This window comes from Egretta garzetta, unplaced genomic scaffold (assembly GCF_000687185.1).
Source record: "Egretta garzetta isolate BGI_Z169 unplaced genomic scaffold, ASM68718v1 scaffold163, whole genome shotgun sequence".
NCBI lineage: Eukaryota > Metazoa > Chordata > Aves > Pelecaniformes > Ardeidae > Egretta > Egretta garzetta.
Genome location: NW_009259308.1, coordinates 2,647,393 through 2,668,741, shown reverse-complemented (window position 1 = coordinate 2,668,741; position 21,349 = coordinate 2,647,393). Strand labels below are relative to the sequence as shown.

The window sequence follows — 21,349 nt, the reverse complement described above, 5'->3', positions numbered from 1 at the left end:
TACAAAACTGATGATGCTCTTTTCCAGTTCTCTGGAGGACCCTCCCAGCATGAGCTCAGCACCAGCCCATCACTGGGACCATTACAGAAGAAGTCTTGAGTTAAAGCTATGAATCCAACTTTTTATTATAAATATAGCTTATTTTATCACTCTGCAGCTGGTTGAAAATGAAGCTGTTTTGGTTGGCGCCATTGATTCTGTTAGGAGGATACCAGTTTTTAAAAATGAATCATTTTCTTTATTATGAGTAAAGCCATAGGCCACACTCAGTTTCTGCTTTTTCAGAATAAAAAGCAATGCTATACAAGGCTAAGATAGAATTTATTTTTTTTGTAATCTTCACTATTACTGTGACAGAAAGTCCAACCTATTTTACAAGAACCATGACAAACAGAAACTATGAAATGTTTTAATTGTTTTCTGTAGCCCTCAACATTGTAACATCGGTTTCTGCCATTCTTCAGGTATTTTAATCCCCAGTGTGAAATGACTACTGGAACAAACTCAGGTTGCCTTTAGCTAAAAAATTATGTCTCTCAAAGTCTTGTTTTAGGGTATGACACACACAAAAGCATAGAAATCCATTCTGCTCAACAGTATTTTCTTAGGAAGCTTGAGAATTCAGATACTCAGTCAAGAAAAGATAGGCACTTAATGTGACATAACCATAGCACTGGCAAAAATTCTAGTTTTTTCTAATGTCTCTAATGTAGTTTTTTCTACTATTTTGCAGTCTAGATATTGATCATCAACACTCTAAACAGTTTCCCTATTTATATCTGGTTTAAAATCCCATGAGTTTTCTTAAGATAAACACAAATGATTTGAAAAGGAATGATTAGACATTCATATTTACTATAGAATGGCATTTACATAGGCTGTGTAAGAGAAAGCATAGCTTTATGAGATATTTTATTATAGGATGGGGGTAGGTGCTTAATATCAGTAACATCTTATCTAATGAGAGTGCAATTTCTAGATCTGAGAAAGTATCAAAACATGATGCTGCCAGACTACCACTCTTACAGATCATAAGGAGAGCTTTTTGTAACAGGAGAACACAAAAAGCTTGTTTCATTTCAGTCTGCATCAGTAAAATTGTTGGATTTTGCTGTAATAATATTTAGACTTCCCATGTATTGAAGGAATCGATAACTCGTCCAAAATAAAACTGGCGATTAAATACTAACACATTAATTAATTAACCCCCCCCAACTACTTTAATTTATGACCTTTGATAATTAACCAGGCTTATTTAATCTAATAACCCCTGGGCTTTATCAGCTTTGTTAAATATTAATGATTTATTTTGTAATAGAGGTCTTTAAGCCTAGGTAAACCAGAGACTGTTTTGAGTACAGTTGTAAATGTAAAAACATATTTAATAGTAAATCTTTTGGATGGAAACTGTAAATGGATTGATTAGAGACATTAGTTTATTCTGTGCCTTTTACTCACCATTAATATTTTGCAATTACACTTTGAGCTCTTCTACAGGTTTGAGTTATTACACCTTAATTACCCATTAATGGTTTATTTTATTTAAATGGTTTGTTCTTTTATTACAGAATGATAAGTATTTAATAGCTCAATGTCTATGAGACATTAAAAAAAATTACCAACTTGAACTTTGAGACCTGAAATTGCCAGGTAGTTTACTCATTCCATCCTTTGGCAATCCTCTCTGCTCTACACCTACAGTAGTTTGGTTTTGCTTGACAATGGGAGTTTTTTTGATAAATATTCAAATACTTTTAAGCCTGTAGAAAACCACGTTCATGACACCTTTTAGTGTACTCTTGTAAAAAAAGTCCAATAAGAGTTAAGTTTTAAGGGCACTCCCTGAAAGCCATTTCTGCAGAGGACCAGGCCTGAGCACCACACATGTTCTTAGCTAGCACACAAAAAGTAATGAGATTAATTTAAATTTTAACTTAAAATTCTAACGGAATTTGATTTTCTTATGAAAAAAATCAGAGAAAGATACTAAAATAGCACATTGTTTTAACTCTGGAGTCTACTAAAGTTTTATATATTTATTTATTTATTAGTAAGTTCCAGAATGAATCAACATATTTTATGTAGGATGAACTATTTTATAGCTTGAAAAAAATTGTTTTAAGTTTAATTTAATCAGGGGGGAGGGTCTGAACCACTAACAAGCAAAAATTATATTTCCATTAAAAACATTAAAAATAATATTTAATATAAAGGTCACACATTTGATATTCTTGCCAGTAAGAGTATGCAGTTTTTGTCCCCGCAGTCTACTTTTTGAGTATTACAAAAATATACCTACTAGTTTAAGGTCCCATCACTAGCATATCTTTGCACTAGGATTTATAAGCACTAAACTATTCAAAAGCGAAAAAGTAAAATGCAACAAATTTCAAAGAACAAAAATAAATTTTAAGATATGAATAATGAAGTTTTTCAGATTTTAAAAATAAATTTCAACAATGAAATCTTTGCAGATTTCAGAATGGACCTCAGCACTTGCAGCCTTCAACAGTCCCACATGATGTGTGGCTGAAGAAACTCCTGCTAAGCAAGTCTAGGAGAAAAATACAAAACAAACCACGCAAAGGGTCACTTACGGCAGGACAGCAGAAAGTATTCATTCATTAATTGCAAAGAAAATATGGTTATGGGTAGTTTGGAGATGGCGAAGGTTACACATAGAGAGAAGCCAAGAAAAGGCAAAGAACTCTAAAACCAAGTAGAAATATTTTGTTCTATGGCGAGTCCCACGCACACCCTGGTTGTGTTGGGCTGTCTGCAGCCTTCTGGATGGCCTCTGGATGTGGAAGAGATGCACAGCAGCAAATATGCCCCCCGAGAGAGAAATGATGCTCTGGATTTAAAGAGAAGGGAAAGGAACCACCAGCTGCTGGTCAGGGAGGAGCTCTGCTTTTCTGCCAAAATACCATGGAGATCAAAATGGTCCGGCCACCTGGTATTAGGGACACACCACTTCCTATACATAAAGCCACATAAGGATGTTTTTTTTTTTTCCCAAAGAAACTGAGGCCCCTTCAGATGCAGAGAAAGATTTCTAAAGCATTGCACTTCTAGCCTAGGGACACCGATTGCAGTTCATGAAATATAACAACGACTTTCACAAATGAAGAAAACCTCAGACAGCATTTTTGCATTCTAAGAAGATACATCAATAGGGCTCGTTTGATGTCAAATTGAAAAGTGTTTCTCTCAGTGCTGTGTATCCAGTTACAAGACTCTGTCAAGTATTATCAAAAATAAAACATAATAAAAGGCACAACGCATTTGCAATTTCTGTTGAGGACCTGCATTTATGAAGTCTACCACATGGTTTAGAATGTTTTTCCTATAACTTTTATTAGAAAAGCACTACTGAGGATATGATTTACGAAACTCCATTTCCCCTACACACTTGAAGCATCTCAATTTCTCAATGAGTGGCTGCGGCCAGACCCATGGCGGACTGTCTGCCAAAAAGGAAAAGAAGAAGCCGTTGTTTCAACCACAATCAATTAAGGGAATTTTTCTGAAAGCTTCCTGTCGTAAACTAACCTGTACCTGTGACCACCCATTTCAACCTATGTGTTGTGGTTTGCCCATCAATCCATAAATGTAAGTACCTGCCATGGTCCCCTCTAGGAGACACATACCTAAATGTCGAGGGATGATCAATCTGCGCATAGTAACCACTCATGGAGATACTCATAAAAGAAAAAGTCTTAAAATATATTGCATGTTTTTAATTAAAATGAATGGAGGAAAAGGAATGGCTCTTTTCATGGAAGCGGAGAAAGAACATTTTAGGAGTTTTCTGAAATTGATCTCTAAACACTTAATCGACCCTTCCCACCCTGTTTCTATACCAAGTTTATAGAACAGCGCTGCATAACCAAATTGCAAAATGAACAAAGAAACAGAAAAGACGGACAGCCCAATTGTCAGGAGTGCTACCTTGAATCTGACCTTCTGATGATGTCAAAGGTCTAATGAGGCTGCTAATGAGGCTGCCCCTTTCCTGGTGCCTTGTCACCTGTGTTCTCTCCATGCCTTAGGCAACTGAACCAGGGTGAAGCAAAAAGATAAACCTATTGAATTTCTATTTCCCATCAACATTTTAATTATGTCTACATCACAAAAGTTACATGAAAGACAATGTTTTTATTTAGTTGTTCAAGTTACATTATTATAAAGGATAAACAATATTTGCTCATTAGTCCTTATATCCTATTTCATATTTTTTCCAGAGAAAACTGCTGCTTTAATGATTTTTACAGCTGCTGAGACCCTAACAAACTGAAGAAAAAGTGACAAAGTAGTCTGCATCCTTTTAGCTTGCTCTTTCATTCATATGTATAAATAGGAAGCTCATGAATTATGTAGACCTAGAAATCTGTTAGCATTTTTGCTATTCAGAAACATATGATTAGCATTGCTCTGACTCCCAGTAACAATATTCGTGTTCTCAGAGGTCATTCTTTAAATCTGCACAACTGTTGCTATATTTCTGGAAGTAAATAAGACAAAATATACATTACAGATGCAATACGACGCATGCCATGGCACTACTTCCTTCCTGCGTGTGTGGCGGAGTGCCTATAACTGCTAATGCTTTTACAGAAATGCTTTTGCCAGGTTCACAATAATAGGCAGGTTTGTTAATTTTCTCCCATTTCTGAATATGCACAACTCCAATAAAAACAGCCTGGGTGCAGGGGAATCTTCCTGGAAACACCTTCCTCTCCTACACCACCCTGCAGCCCAGTTAAACTCTCTGCCAGTGCCAGCATGTTTCCATTCAACCCATGCAAGGCTGGAGCACATCGTTACGCCGTGTTTCGGCTTCTCTTGGAAAGACTAAGTGACATATAAAAATAAGTTTGCTTGCTGGCTGATGGCACCTTACCCAGGTGTTGAAAAGAGGTAGACTTGTTTTCTTCCTGGCACACTGTGGAAGCTATATGCAATCTATAGGAGAGACAGCTGATGTCAATATTTAAGACCTTTGATCAATATGCCCGGCAGCATTTGCTCTGACACATGCACATTTGATCCAGGCTGTATCAAAGATTTGTGGGCTAGAAACACTATAAAATCTTGTGCTCTGTAACCAGCAAGAGTAATTCTATTTTTTCCCCATTTTTTCCATGCAACATCTTGCCACACTAAATTATACATATATGATAAAGGTTTTTATTTTTTTTATATAAAGCTCTGCGCATGCAGAAATGCCAGTTACACTACTCTGGTGCAGTGAGAAGTATTGCTCAGCCATACATATACTAAAATTGTATCGTGCATTATGCTTTGGTTAACATGAATAGTTCATTTCACTGGAGCAGAGCATGATGTCTGAATAAATTTTATTAACTTGGGGTCAGACAGGGAATCCACCTGCAAGGATGCAAGTCCTGGTACATGAGAACCACGTTTCTGCCCGTTCTCCTCTCACTGCCTCAGAGCAGTGACCTGGGGCCGGGGCCTCCATGCCCCGTGGGCACACAGAGCAGCCGTGGGCTAAGGGAAAGTCCCCAGAGCAGCAGGCGGCTGCACAACTCATCATCCCCGTTATTGGAAAGCAGGAAAACAGGAGTCTGCCTGAGTTACAGCAGAGCAGCAACTTGGACACGGGGGGAGCTGATTGGGAAGAGGTCGTGCTAACTTCAGGTAGCTAATCAAATTGCTAATGTTTGTAGTCAACATATAGGCCAACAGATAGTACCTGTGCAATCAGGGTCCACTATACCCTGGGTTAGCCCTTAGAGATGCTCCCCCTGACCAGGGGGAACCTGGTTTCCTGACCTAACCACCTGCAGGTTAACCTCCCCCAGGGTTTTCCAGGTGAAAGTCTTCTCCTACTATTTGCAGCTCTGGGAATACAGGCATAGGCAGATCTTTCCAGAATAAAAGTCTCATTCTCATTTATAGACATTCTTGCCTGATCTGTCCATTACTATTGTGTTTAGAGCAAGCACCCCAGTTCTCTGCAATCTGTGTACATATATAACACATGCCTAGAAGAACTAGATGCCGTTCAACTGCTCTGATATTTGCTTTCACTGGCACAACAATTTGTGAATAAGTTATTTAATAATTACTGTGTAATTATATTTCTACTGATCCCTGATGAACTGAAATCCACAGACAATGCCTATCAAATGAATCATTACAAATCTCTATAAATTACATGGTGAAATGTGCCAATGTCATGACGAAATTCATAAAACATCTACAATTTATGTAAAAGGAGGCTTAATTAAGCTGGAGTTATGGCTGCACAGCTCTATCTAGAGTTTAAGAGGGAGCACATTATAAGATTTGACTTTGAACTTTGCAAGAGAAACAGAGTGCCGCATAATGCCACAAGTGAGAGGAAAAAAAAAGAGGAATACAATGGTGAACACTGATGTGGATTATTCCAGTTACAAATGAGTCATAGAGAAGTACAACTGTTTTTCAGTTGGTGCTAGAAAATAGGTAGAACATGAGATGAACAGTGCCTGGCTAATCTATAGAAAAAGTCATCGTGCAAACACTCAGAGAAAGGAAACGCATTTATTGCCTGGGGAGCTATTAAAAGCTGAGATCAAGGAACAGAAGTCTGCTGCAAATAGCCTACAAGAAAACAGAGGATCCAAGCACACACATCAATGGTTTAAAATAAACAACAACATATGCTTCTCAAAGGATTCACTTATCTCCTGCGAGGGATTTAGATATATCAGACTGTGATAGCTGTTGGCAGACCCAATAGCTTTTTCCTTGTCAAGGAAGTGAAATTTAAAATATTAGATTACCTCTTATTTACATATCAGGATCCTGCCTCAGAAGATTACACCCAAACCAAGGACAACTCCCTGCTAAGGTCAGGGGTAGACCTGCTCTGCTGCCGCTGCTTCCCATGCAGAGTCAGCACAACCCGTTAAGGTAAGTGTCGTGCTACAGCCCAGAATCTTGTTGCACAGGTGAACTACTGCTAGCATATTAGAAACATACTGTTAGCATGTGGCTGTGGCTCAAGCTGGCAGGCAGGTAAACACCACATAGCTGTTCACTCACTCCCCCCTCCCCTGTGGGATGAGGAGAAAATCAGGAAAAAAAAAGTGAAATTAATGGTTGAGATAAAAGACAGTTTAATAGGATAGAAAAGGAAGGGGGAAAAATTTTAAAAAGAACATACAAAAGAAGTAGATGCACAATGCAATTGTTCACCACCCGCTAACTGATGCCCATCCCATCCCCAAGCTGCGGTCACTGCCCCCCAGCCAACTTGCCCCGGTTTGTATACTGAGCATGACGTCATATGGTCTGGAATAGCCCTTTGGCCAGTTGGGATCAGCTGTCCTGGCTGTGCCCCCTCCCAGCTTCTTGTACCCCTGGCAGAGCGTGGGAAGCTGAAAAGTCCTTGACTGGTCTAAGCACTACTTAGCAACAGCTAAACCATCAGTGTGTTATCAACAGTCTTCTCCTACTAAATCCAAACCACAGCACTATGCCAGCTACTAGGAAGAAAATTAACTCTGTCCCAGCTGAAACCAGGACACATGCAAAACCTAAACATATTATTTCTGTAAATGGAAAGATCTTCTCCGTTCTTGTGGATACCAAATCCAACTAAACCTTGCTGAGAGAACCCCAGACTGGCCCCACCTCTTCTTGCAGTCCCTGCTCAGCACCAGGGATGCCTACACTGACCCTCACTACATCATCCTTTCACTGCTTTAATAACACACACAACAAACTGGCTACTTCTAATGTATTGAACGTGAAATAGATCTTCATCTGCAAAAAGACAGACAGGACTGCTTTTCTTAAATGCAAAAAATAAAAATCACCTTAAAGAAACCTAGAAACGTGAATAGCTAAAAAGAGGGCATTAGGTAGAGCTAGACCCAGACCAATTGTTTTTATTAATGCTGACCACATACCCCACTTGTTAAACAGGATAATAAAATCAAACCAGCACTAAATCCCTGGGTGAAATTGGGTTTTGTTTAGCTTTGCAGTAAGGTGTTAATTGGAACAGCAGAAAGGGAATTGCACTTAGGAGCTGCATCTTCTTTTTTTGACTTTTTTTTTTGCATGGAGCAGATCTGAGGCTTTCAGTTCATTTCTTTAGCACTAAGGACAAATCCTTTTGATAAACTCACTAAGCTTCATTGTCAAAATCATTTCAGTTGCTTGTCCCACCGCTTTCTGTTGAAGACTGTTGCAGAACCCAGCTGTTTTAAGGGTTAGAAATCCTCCTCTTTCAGCCTGGATTTATGCATGACAAATTCACACCCATTCAGTTCCTGGACCAGCTTCACCCCTTAGCCTAAGCAGTTATTTTCCTGAGCAGCGCTTTATTGCGTTGATTTACGCGTAGAAAAATCCCTTTCCCAGCCTTGCTTTGCTCGACTGGTATTGCGCAAATGCTTATTTGAGGGTAATTTCCCTTCACTCTGTCATCATGTACATCACCACAGCCAGGCAGCAGTTTCAAAATCCTGGGCAAACTGAGCGAAAATTAAGATTTGTTAGCAGCTCTGTAACGAGCTCCAGCCACAGCACCTTCCCACTCTGCTGTGCCGGGGCGGCTGCAGCTCAGGCTGGCATCAGCCCAAGGACACGAGGTCGGACATGCCACATTCCTCCTCACTCCTCTCCTTCCGAAATGACAGTGTCAGTAACTACAGATGTGCTAAGAGAAAATATGTGAAAGAATTTTTATGGTCAAGAAAAGTCCCAGGCACTCCGGGAAAAACTTTTTATAAATGGGGGAGTGATGATTCTAGTCCTTGGACTGGGAATTTTATTTAAAGTATTCAAATTTTGTAGGGTATTTTATGTAACAGCTATTAACAAAGACTGTAAAGAGCTGAACTACCTTTCTTGCTTGTGTTGACACCTGCATGTCCTGGATGTGACGATCTACCTGCTCAGGTTGCACACTAAACTGTGGAACAACGTATAAAACCATGACTGGTTTTATAAACTGCGGGTTGAGAGTAAATGCTGAAAGGTCAAGAACAAGCCTTTCATTTGCAAAGAAAAACGGACTGGCTGCAAAATATCTTTAGTAGGAGAACCATGTGTCTGATGGGCAACATAGAGAAATTCAGACAGGATGATGACAGGTAGTGCAGGGAAACTTTAATCCTTTCTTCACATTGCATCCTAATTTAGAAACCTGCATTCAGGGAAAGTATTTTGTTATTTTGCAAAAAGTGCTATTTTGCTTTAAATTGTCAACCACTTTGTCATTAATTAAAAGTACTGTTTTGGGACAATATATTGCTCCAATAACAGCAGCAATCTATTTTTTAAACTCAACTCTAGATTCAGAAGACAGGTGAAGAAGATGAAGGAATGCATCTTGCTCAAGAAGGTGAGGAACTGCATAGATCTACCTTTAGCTGTAAAATTATAGCTTTAAAAATATTAAAGTCGCTACTGATTTAGAAAAGACCCTCACCTGAAGTTACTTTCTCCAGCCTGACAGACATTTTCTCATATACTTACAGCACCGTGGAAAGCTCAGCAATAGCATTAGGAAAGAAAAGGAGCTCGTACCAGATGTACATTTTATTGGCTAAATAAATAAAAGCTGTATATCACTGCTATGTTGTGCTGCGCCTTAGTTTACAGTGTGGTACTTCATAAGATTTGTTGCTTTCTCCCTCACATCCCCACTGATTTAAAATTAACTGTTTTGTTCTTTCTCTCAGAACAGTATTTTAACTGAGTAAATTAACAATATTTAAATGATCAAGTTCTCAGATTTGTGTTTTATCTTTGAATAAAGTTTGTGAAATCTAAATACTGCATAGTCTAAAACATTAAGTATCTTTTTACAGGTCAATTTATAAGAAGATCTGCAACAGTAACAGCACCTACTGCACAGTAAAATTCAGATTACTGTTATTGATGCTTCATAGCAGAACAGTTTAAAGTCAAGGAATCGGCTTTGTTACTTGTGATAATATGTTTGGAAATAAAGGACATTTCTGAAGAAGGTCTTTTTCACTAAGTACTTCTAATATTGCAAGCAACAGCTAAGCATCTGATGCCAATGCTTTTTGTCTGAGGTTTGGAGAAGCCATGAGAAGACTAAGCTTTTCTACTCAATTTATTATTTAAAAACCAGTCAAAATCTCAACATATAAACCTGTAGGTGGAAGTATGGATAACATTAATTTAGTTCTCCATTTTAGATGCTTATTGAAATACCTCAGCATTTTGTTACTTATGTGATATGGTACAGAGGCTAATTAGTGTTTATAGTGTGGGCTCACTGGAAAAGCTCTCAGTTTCAAATCTCTGAATCTATTTTTAGCTTTCTTGCAGCAAAAAAAAGGATTTCTTTTTTTCTTTCTAATTTTCTTCAGTTCACAAACTGTTCAGACACATAGGGCAGCTCTCAGGGAAATGTAAATAGAAGCTGTGGAGATCATCTCTATCTCTTTTTTTTTTAGCAATCTCTAAATTAGAGGACACCTGACACAATAGAAGCACACATGTTTTTCAGATAAATCTTGTTTTTTTTCAAGCAAGTACTTTTGTTAAATAACCTAGAATTTATTTGGTAAATTATCTCAGTCACGGCATTTTCCAACCTGTCAGACTATTCACTTAAATACTGAAGTCTTGGGTTTAAAATCTATTCTATGATTTTCAAGAAAATTCTTGATATCCTTGATCAATGGCTAATTCCTTTTAAAAGCCCTATGAGCTTTGGTCTCAATAACTTGTTATGAAAATAAGTTTTACACTTAATATTTTAATGAAGAAGTGCTTTGCATTAAGTTTAAAACTTGCTACTGATTAGTGTAAGTGAAAGTTCTCTTGGGCTTGTTTTATGAGAAAACTTCCTAATACGCCTTCTCTAGACTAGCCAATATTTCAATAAGCCCCCTTTCCTTTAGAAGACAGACAGTAATCATATCTTTAATCTCTTGACATGGGATTTTTTCATCTTTTGTTTCCTATGTGACTCCCCTCCCTCCTATTCTGCAAAATTTTTGAGGCCAAGGCTCAAAAAGTCTGTATTTCAGATGGAGTTGTAAAATATATTTATATCATGACATTGTAACACTTCTAGTTTTCATTCCATTTGTTACACATGGTATTCTTTGGATTTTTGATTTTTCTAAAAAGTTAATTTGTTTCAAGGATTTCTACCTCTTGAAAAGAAACACAAGTTCAAGAAGACCTCTGGCTGTCAATGCTCCTCACCATGGTCCGGTCACGGGCAGCTGCTGCCTTCAGCAGCATGCTGTAAATAAGTTCCACAGATGACCTTGAATGTTTTAATCATCATAATTAACTGATACCTAAAGATGAACATTTAGACATGCTTTTAGACATGCTTCAACCTCTCTGATTTATGCAGTCCACTAAGACTATGTGTCTAAACATTGTTAGCTATGGTTATAATTGCACAATTTGAGAATATAAACACAAATGTAACAAAGCAACATAAAGGCAACTTTAGTAAGCATCCATAGCAGAGATCACTGGGTTGGGGGTTTTTTTGTTTGTTTTTTGTTGGTGTTTTTTTTTTTCTTCCCTCAAACACAGATACACCCTCAGATTTTTAAAGTTTCTTCTAAGCGTCAAGGAGAAACACATGCTATTGGCCTTGACTCAGACAGGTTATTTCTACCTCGTCCCATCTCAGTCACCTATTGTTTAATTCAGAACAAACCTCAAGCTGGAAAATGGATTTAGAGAAAATTTCCCAGCTCTCAGTAACTGTTACCTGGAGCAGCAGTTGGCATCCATATGGAATGATCTCAAACCCAATATCTAACAGAATTATTACAAGATACATCAATGGAGAATTTGGCCATTTATCTTATTCCATATGAATATATGAATTTAAGGTGCTGAGTTTTTAACTGTGCCGGGCCCCTTGTCTCAGCAATGTCTTATGAAATTAATCCCCCAGGTGTACTTGTAATGTAAAGAAAACTCTGTTTTACTTGTGCACTGCTCGGCTGCATTGTATGTCTGCATTTCACCCTGTGAGACAACGGGGAGAGAAAAAAGATTTTTACCTTGCCTATGAATCCCATCAGGGATGGTTGAAAGTTTTCAGAGTTGTTTTCCACTGGGAACATGACGACTCAATTAAAATGCCCTGGGTGAATACACCCTGATCTTGAGAAAGGTCCCCGAGGAACCAACTCCCAGATTTATAGCCCTGCCTCTCTAATACTCTGAATTTCAATATGCTGACCAGGAGCTGAATATCTGTCCCAGTTTCCATCCCCAGGACAGGTCCTTTCCATGATGGATTGCCTCTCCTGTAGCAGTTAGTCCTATTAGGCAAATTTGGACGTGGTAAGGAAAACTGAGGACTTAGACCAGAAGACCCACCAGTGAAGACAGAGCGCACACAGAAGGAAAAAAAAAAGCAAAATCACCTTCAGTCTGTAACAGAAGAGGTACAGCACAGACATTATGAGCTTCCAGATGGGACAATGCATCACACAAAGATTTGGCTTGGCTTTGTAAAGGGTATACTATGAAACCCTACAGGTGTGGACCTGGATGTCCTTTGCAGCAGGCCAGAAACCATAAAAAAGCATGATGGCTCAGACATACAACCACCCCTTTACAAATAATTTGGGAGTTCCCAGAATGAATTTCAAATCTGCTCCCTGTCCATCACCCCTCTTGAGACATGGAGGAAGAGACCTTTCCTGCACACTCAGCAGGAGCTGGATGAGTAGATCAGGCCAATGACTGCACCCCTGGAGGCAGGACTGGATGGGACGCCCCCAGTGAAAAATTAGGTCCATGGCACCAGTTCTCTGTACAGTAACTTCTACAGGAGACTTTGGGCTTGATCCAAACCTTATTAAATCAATAAATGTCTTTGGACTGACTGCAGCAGTCTTTGAAAAGGCTCCTAATGAGTACAGGAATTGTCATTTACATTTTTTTATGTCTATAGATATACCTATATAAGGATTTGGGTTTTTTTTTTGGTGCAGACCCTCCTGTCTGGCTGCAACATTACACAAAACTTCAAATTTAAGTTTGATTTGCCTTGCAGGCCAGTATTTGAGAGATAAAATAGTAAAATCTTTCTTGGGTAATTGGACAACAGCTGAAACGGTAGACACAAAGGGAATTTCCCTGGAGAATAAATTTCTTCCCAGAAATGTCAAATTTGGTAGGCCAGGCAAAGCTATTGAGCTAAAACCTAGCAGAAATCTGTCACATATCCAAATACACTAGAATACAATTTCTCAGTCAATAAAATGAAACTACTGAGTTTAACGATGACACCAAACTATATGAACAGAAGATGAAGATGACCCAAGCAGTCTTTGCACAATAAGTAAAAGCTAAATTACTGATAATAAGGACCACCTGCAGCAGCGCCAACCTTGCAGGGCCCCCACACAGCCTTGATGGTATGGGACAACTCCTGTAGGAGGCCCTGAGGTCCGCGCCAGGGAGAGGTGAGCATGGCCAGCGATGCAGCCCAGACCTTGTCTGCATCAGTAGAACATTATTCCAGGCAGAATAACAAATACTCATCTTGAAGGAGGTCTTGGGCTGCAGCATCATGCGCAGGGGGAGCACATTGAACCCACTGCCCCACAGATGGACCCGAGCAGTGCAGCTGCTGCCACCAGATCCCTGCAGCACAGCTGCATGGCCCCTTTGTTCTAAGTATGGCTCCAGAGAGGCTGAGTTTGAGAAGTTTACATCCCAGCTCCTGGATGTGTTTGGGGGGGAAAAAAAAAGAAAAAAGAGAAAAAAGAAAAAAAAGGAAAAGAAACTAAAGGTTGCTAAAGCTGGAGGAATAAGGGCATACAGAAACCTTTATCGGTTAAGAAAAGTCACTTCAGGAGTACGGCCGCAGCCCAGGGATCAATGTTAAACTACCATTGTAAAATAGTGATGGAAGGGTACCTGTCCCAGCACCAAGCTTGACCACCCTGTCACCACTATTATTGACAATGGTAGTGCAAATGCATGTGTTTAACAGCACATAAAATTACTAATTTTGGGTCATTCCCTTGCTCATTTCAGGAGAGGCTTTTATGAACTCGGAGACAACTATTTTGCCATGGCACTGCCCTTCCCTCCCTCTGCCCAGATCTCATTTCTTCTTCCTGAGAAACCTGGCTCTCTCTTCTTCCCATGGTGACTATGAAGGGTGGCAACAGACTTCAGCATTTGATTTAACTATGAAGAAAGAGTTGCTAATGCAAGAAAGAAGCATGGCTACAACCTGACCACGATGGGTCACTATGGATTGAAGGGAGCAGGTCCAACATCTGCCAGGAACAATGACTGGCATCATAAGCCTGCCCTTGGTCAGATGACTGAGATGATCTCCGAAGTCCCCTTAAGCCTAGTTTTTCTTTGATTTTCATGACTTGGCACAGCAGGAAGTGACCATGGAAAATGGTTGCCTGTCCCCCTGTTTAGAAGATGTGCCATAGCGAGGCCGTTACACCACTCTGCAGGTATCTTCAATACCTCTGGGTCTTTGATGTGCTGGTAGATATAGCTAATGCTACACCCATTATACGTAGTGCCACTGCGGAACATGCATATTATTACATATTATGTGCAATTTACAATGAGTTAATTTAAATTTTTGGAAGAATATTACCTTTTTTTTTTGCATTTCAGACATGAAACCAAATGTATTAAAAATATTAATACAGCCATTTAATTTGGAATCTTTATGTAGTAACCAGGACACAATGCAATCAACACATATAAATTGAGGGCATGGTCTGGCGCTTCCTAGCATGTAGAAATGTTTGAGACAAGATTATAAGCATGTTGCACTAACCATAAGTTCACAGTTGGATGCTTATTCAATAAAATAGTTCTGTTTAGCTGTGGCAATTAAATTAGCGCAGAAAATACTACCACATCTCTCACACACCTTGCTATGCTCCTTCTTCCAAATGTCACTACTGACCTTTTCTGCAGCTCTTCACAATTATTTATGTTTTTGAACAATTACTAACAATATATCCAAGATTCCTATCTCTCTCTTCTCTCCTGAACGTCAGTAACACCTGTGGATCATATGACCAGCCTCTTAAAGAAAGTACTTCTTTGGCAGCTGTTAGTAATGGACACAGATGCTTCCTCTATTGCAAGTTTTCTTAAGACAGGTACCACTTACCAGACAAGTTATTTATAGCATTCCTAAAAATATTAGGGAATGTATAGGAGGTGCTCATTAGAAAATAAAAATAATACCTTTACTTAAGAATAAACACACGCATATCTACTCGAGAAGTAATGATTATTTTCATCTTCTGCAAGGTGGTGGCTTACATGAATCCAGACTTTTGTGGATGACATAACTTCAGGGGCCACAGAGACATCACAGATGTACCGGTGACTTTAATGCCTCTATGAACAGTCTCTTAAGTAGATTTATAGTTTCTATAGATGCATAGATTAAATCTACATGCAGATTAAAAAGGCAGGATTTCAACAACCACTCAGTCTCCTGCCCCAATTTAACAAGTGTTCAGGCAGGAGAGAGAGGAGATGAGAACAGGCTTGCAGAGGCGTGGGGTTGGTGTTGCACCCCTGACTGAGCCAGGATACTAAAATGATGCAGCCTACAACCTGACTTACACACTCTGGATCTCCGGTGCCACAGAGCAGAGCTGAGCCCTGTGCCTGGCCCAGGATCTCCAGCAGCTCATCAAGGGCTTGTGGTGGCAGCATCTTGTGTCCCACTGTGGGGAGCAGTGGCTGACCAACAGCTCTGCTTTTATCCCCATCCATGAAAGGTAGGAAAAACCTTCTGCCATGACTCAGCTTTGATAAAAGCAAGAAATCCACTACCAGCTGTGGCTCCTGGCCAGGAGAGCGCAGGGACAGGAGACATCTCAGTAAGGACGTTGTTGCTTCAGCAGCTATAGAGACCATCTCAGTTTTGGCTGCTTGGAAAAAATGCTTGAAAAAACCTACTTCAGTGCCAATAGTTAATGATAACTCCCTCCCCTCACAATGACCTTGCAAATTTGTTTGTAGGAAAATGCTTTTTGTCTTAAATTAAGATTGCACTAATTTAAAAGCAAAATCTGCTTAATTAAAAAAGGGGTATTCCATTCCCCATTGGCTTCTCGCCCTTGTAGATGGAACCTCTTACCCTGGGTACACACGGTAACGCCTCATCTCCTGGGTTTAATGAATCAGCAAATCCATGCTTTGTTTACAGGAAAGGACTACATTATTTTTCTTCTTAAGTACCAGAAATTCTGGGAAAAGCCAGCATAGGCAGTGCTAAACATCTGATCAATTAGGCCCATAGATGGCAGGATGGGACTGTCCAACAAACGCTTCTCATGCGGGTGCTCTGAGAGGATTACATACTTCATACGCTTACCCACAAAAAACAACACATTTGGATGATACAGAGGACTTAGCCATGAATAATTAGCAAATTGCCATTCATTATTAATTTATTGGAACCACTGCTTCTCTGTATTTTTCCCGCAAGGCTCAGTCTTTCTATTTTACAGCTGCTGAATTTATTATTGATAGCTAGATCTTAGACATGGCCAACAAGTCTTCAGTTAGGGATACGATAAATTTCATTGTGTTTGCAGGATCTGGGATGTTCATAACTCCCCAGACGGGAGGTTCTTCTGCAAACTGATCTGGCTATCTGTCCCTGGGACAGAAGTGGCTCTGGGTGACCTTCTGCTGGGCGACCCCAGCTCACAGCAACAGTGGGGTTGTCCTCCGGCCATGGGCGAGCAGCCATATCCCAGACAAGTTCTCCTCCTGCTCCATCCATCCCATGGGTGCCATCAGGTACAGCTCCATTAATCTACTGTCTTCTTTGCTCAGTCCGAGTCCGCAGCCACACAAAGTCAGCTTTTACCTTGCCCTGACATCCCTTTACCCACTCCATGGATTTCCATTAGCTCAAGGTTACCTTTAGGGATCACAGGGAGCCAGAGCCCTCTTAGTAGTAGAAGAAAATCCTTTTTCTGGTATCCATGAGTTTTATATCTGCATAGGGTGCAGACACCAATAACAGAGAATATGATTAGCTCTGCCCCCAAGAAAAGCTCCCAGCTGTGCATAGCTACGATGTCATTTATATATTACACAGGTATGTACAAAGAAAGAAAATATAGATTTTCTAACTCTGCTATAAACAGTTTTCTTAAAAAAAAAAAACCCAGCAGCAGACAGAAACAGCCAATTAGCAATTACTTCGTGATATTGGGCAAGGTGCCAATACCTAACAGCGGAGGTGTGCAGGTTTCCACGCTCAGGATTTGAAGCGCTCCTGCTGTAGCTGTGCATTGTGACCGCGTTTTGATAAAAACCCCTGTGTCTTTATGCACCCATTGTGGTTTCGCACGGGAATGCAGCGGGGCTTGCAGCGGGGCTCCCAAATCGCGACCATTATTGGCAGCTGCGCTAATGATGCTATTCCAACTACTCCACATCTCAGACTGTATTGCACCAATGCAATTAACAGTTCAAAATGCATTCTGAAATAAGACATCATCATCTAAATTTTTAACATTTGTCAAGTAACATGATGATCAAATTATCCTTAACCCTGTATTTGACTATCAAATATTGCAACCAACCATTAACTGCTAGCACTTCCCCTGCACATACCTGAACCAGGACATATGCTCAGCTATCATTGCCAACAAAATAAAATGTAAGTAGCATTTTGCAAGAGAAAATTCTCTCTCTGAAGGATTAAGGAGTCCATACTTAATAAGTTGCTACCCTGTGGTTTTTTGGGTTTTTTTTGTAATTTTTTTTTCCTTAAAGTGATACTCTTCCCAGATAACATTAATAAACACTATGAGCAAGGAAAAAAAATGCACCAAATGATCTTCATTCTCAACTGAAATCTACATCACCACCTTTCAGAAACCTCTCCTTGTTTTGACTAGATTAAAAAAAATCATACTATAAAGTAAAACATTTCATCTTGGTCTTTCAGTCAAACCTCTGAGCTAACATCACCCTCATATTTCATTCCGTGAGGTCAGGTTCAGACCCAGATTTCAGTATTTTCTCTCAGATTGTTCTGCTTCACACATCCCATCTCTTTCATGATGGGGAACATCTATTTTTATGATTTGTAACAACGTACTTGGTATTTATATGACATTTTCAACCTCTGCATCTCAAAGTGCTTTTTAAGGGTGGCTACATGGTACCTCAACAATTTAAAACTGATAAAATCCTGGCAGCAACTAAAAGACAGATTCAGCTCTGTTCTGTTCATAATTAAACCAAACCTTCATTTTACCTTCTCTGAATTGCAAATACACCAAATACTATCTGCTTCTGGCATAATATTCCTCTGTTTTCGCTTCTTGCATTTTCTCTTTAAAATAAGTGTAACGTTGTCTCCACTTTGTTAATGATTTCTCAAATATTAAAAAAATGGCAGCAAAGGCTTCAGGCTATTTTCTGCTTATTACATCTCTTCTGCAATAATTTAGAATATCCTGACAATACATATCATATAGGAGGTATATTCAGAAGGAACTTTCACAGCTAGAAGGCAATAACTCTAGGATTTAAGCAACTGAAAATCTACGTTTCCACTCAATAAGGAATAACTTTATGTAGAGAAAAGCATGTAGGATATATTTTAAGTTTTGTCTTTCAGCTTTATCACTATCAGAACAGATTAGCACTGAAGTTCAACTAGGAACATCTTCAGATGCCACTGACAGATGGCTAGATATTCAACAAATGTGAAATACTACAAATTCATAGATAAAAATACCTTTCAAGGAAGACATTTGAGACCCATTTTTAGTAACCTTCATGCTACAAACCTCAATGCTTTGCTTTGCCTATTACAACGCTCATTGTCTTTTCCAAAAGATTTAACTTCATGCCCTCTGCGACTTCTCTGTACCAGAGGCCAACGACCAACAAACCGACCTGTGAGCAGGGCTCTGGCACACCCCAGTTATTCAGCTCAGTATTTTCCTTGAAACTAGCTGGAAAAGCTTTTCACTTTGTTTACAGCAGTACCTTAGTGATGCATTACTGGTATTCTGAACAGAAAGATTTTGTCATGCTAATTCTGTCTCTATACCACGACGGCGGGTTGGGTTTAGTTGTGGGTTTTTTGTAGATTCATAACTCATTGATAGCCCCAAAACATACCATCATTTTCAGAACAGAAACCTTTCTGCAGCACAGAATAAATAACTAGGTGCATTATTTCCCAGTACCAAGGAACGCAATGGCATATATGCCTTGTGAAGAAACCAGGGGGAAAAAAGCATGTTACTATTTTTTGGCTTTTGAATCCATGTACGTGGAAACAAACAACCATGAACATTTGCCACATGTCCACACTACTTACGGTTGAGAGGCAGGCTGGCATTGGTCGTCCCTAGCTTGTTGGCAGCGACACATGTATAGTTGCCAAAGTGCTCTTCTGTCACATTGGTAACAGTAAGAAGTGATCTTGTACTATAATTTTTAATAGTAATTCCTTGTTGACCATTGATCAGTCTAGAAAGCAAAAAGAAAATTTCTGTAACTCATATACCATAAGCAATAATTTTTTTTTCTTTCTTTCTTTTTTTTTTTTTTTTTCTTTTTTTTTTTTTTTTTCTTTTTTTTTTTTTTTTTCTTTTTTTTTTTTTTTTTCTTTTTTTTTTTTTTTTTCTTTTTTTTTTTTTTTTTCTTTTTTTTTTTTTTTTTCTTTTTTTTTTTTTTTTTCTTTTTTTTTTTTTTTTTCTTTTTTTTTTTTTTTTTCTTTTTTTTTTTTTTTTTCTTTTTTTTTTTTTTTTTCTTTTTTTTTTTTTTTTTCTTTTTTTTTTTTTTTTTACAGACATAACTGGTAGCACAGTCAGCTGTTTGCAAGCTGCTGACGTAGTCTGCTGAGCAAAATTATCACAGCAGCAGACCAGAAAGGCCATGGGCAAGAGTGGAGCTGTGGGGTGCTGATGGGAACAGTTTCTGCCTGTATGTCCTACAGCGGGAAGAAAATAAAGACTGAAACCCATGGGCCTGCCTGTCTGGCCATAGGATAGGATATAAACTCTCAGGTGGAGAGTTTAGATTTTAAATTGGGCAAACATAAATAAAAATTTAAATACCCTATTTGGGGCAGAAAAGTATTACGGTAGGTCTTTCAGAGAGTGTTTTTGCAGACTCTGGAGATCACTTGAGTCCTTACACACCTCCGGCTGATAGCAGATGAGGATTAGGTAGCCTGAAACATGACTAGATAGGATTGTGGCCACAGTTTATTTTACAGGTCTCTACAGCTACAAATCAGACTTGCAATTAGGAAAGATGTGCTACAGCAGCACTGCGTCCTGGGACAGCAACCTGAACAGCAGCCAGGTAACAAAGCATAGGAAAAAGCCAAGCCAGGGCTCTTTTCACTTGTCTCTGTTTCCCTGGCTTCAAGCTTCCCCCCCAAATTTCACAGGAACATGTGCAGGTCTTTTGATGTTGCTTCCAAAGCCATGTCAGAAGCATCGCTGCTGCACTGGGGCAAAGAAAGATGACCGATTTAAATGTGTTGCTGTTGTAGGTAAACCACGTCTCATCAAATGAGGAGATGAGAAGGGTAACCACGTTATTAAAATACTAGTTACAGTTGATTACTCATAATTTCTTATGTTTCACATAAGGAGCAGAGTTCCAGATTAAGTATACAGTTTTTGTTTGATATATTGAAGGATATAACTGTATATCCTGGGAATGAACGCAATCTTTTAGCATTCTGTTTAAAAACATTTCAAGGCTATCATTAATTGTACTTCTGCGTATTGTGGATTGCTTCCGTTTAATCACTGTATGCTACTGCACATACAGGGGTTTTCTCTTCCCTGTTCAGTCTGTGATGCTGTACAGGACTCTGGTCTGCTCTGCGCAGCCCATCATTGGGGAGAGGACATAGCACATCCCACAGACACACATGGTTTTGTGAGAAACAAAAAAAAATGTGATTGAAATGCCTGGTTTGGGGTGAATGCTGCAGTTAGAAGATTCATCTTTTCTCCAGACTCGTGAAAGGCAGAAGTTTGTCCTTTCAACCTATGCATGTGCTTCTGCACATGTATATCCTCCTTGTGACACTGCCAATGTCCCTCCCCCCTCTTTCTGCCTCCCCTGCAGAAAACCCCAAGAGCTTTCTCTGCTCCAAAACACACCCTGCTATGATGCTCCCATGCCAGCATGCTGGGGCTTGTAGCCAGCAACAGCGTTATCAGCGTGGCAGCAAGTGACACCGTGCATGTGGTGCCTGGGGAGGCAGAGCAGGCAGGTGCTCAGCAGCACACCCAGGTTAAGTCTCTCCAGCCCCAGGCCAGACGCTTTCCTCAGGATGCCCCTTCCCCCTCAG

At 39.4% G+C, this 21,349-nt stretch overlaps 1 protein-coding gene across 1 annotated transcript in view; it reads right to left on the bottom strand.

The window, feature by feature from the left end:
- The window catches only part of NEGR1 (neuronal growth regulator 1), a 161,305-nt gene that overhangs the window by 38,744 nt on the left and 101,212 nt on the right, over positions 1 to 21,349 (bottom strand). The window contains exon 6 of the mRNA XM_009636145.2: positions 19,352 to 19,503. Within this exon, the coding sequence (XP_009634440.1) occupies positions 19,352 to 19,503 (152 nt within the window). The remainder of the gene's footprint in view (positions 1 to 19,351; positions 19,504 to 21,349) is intronic.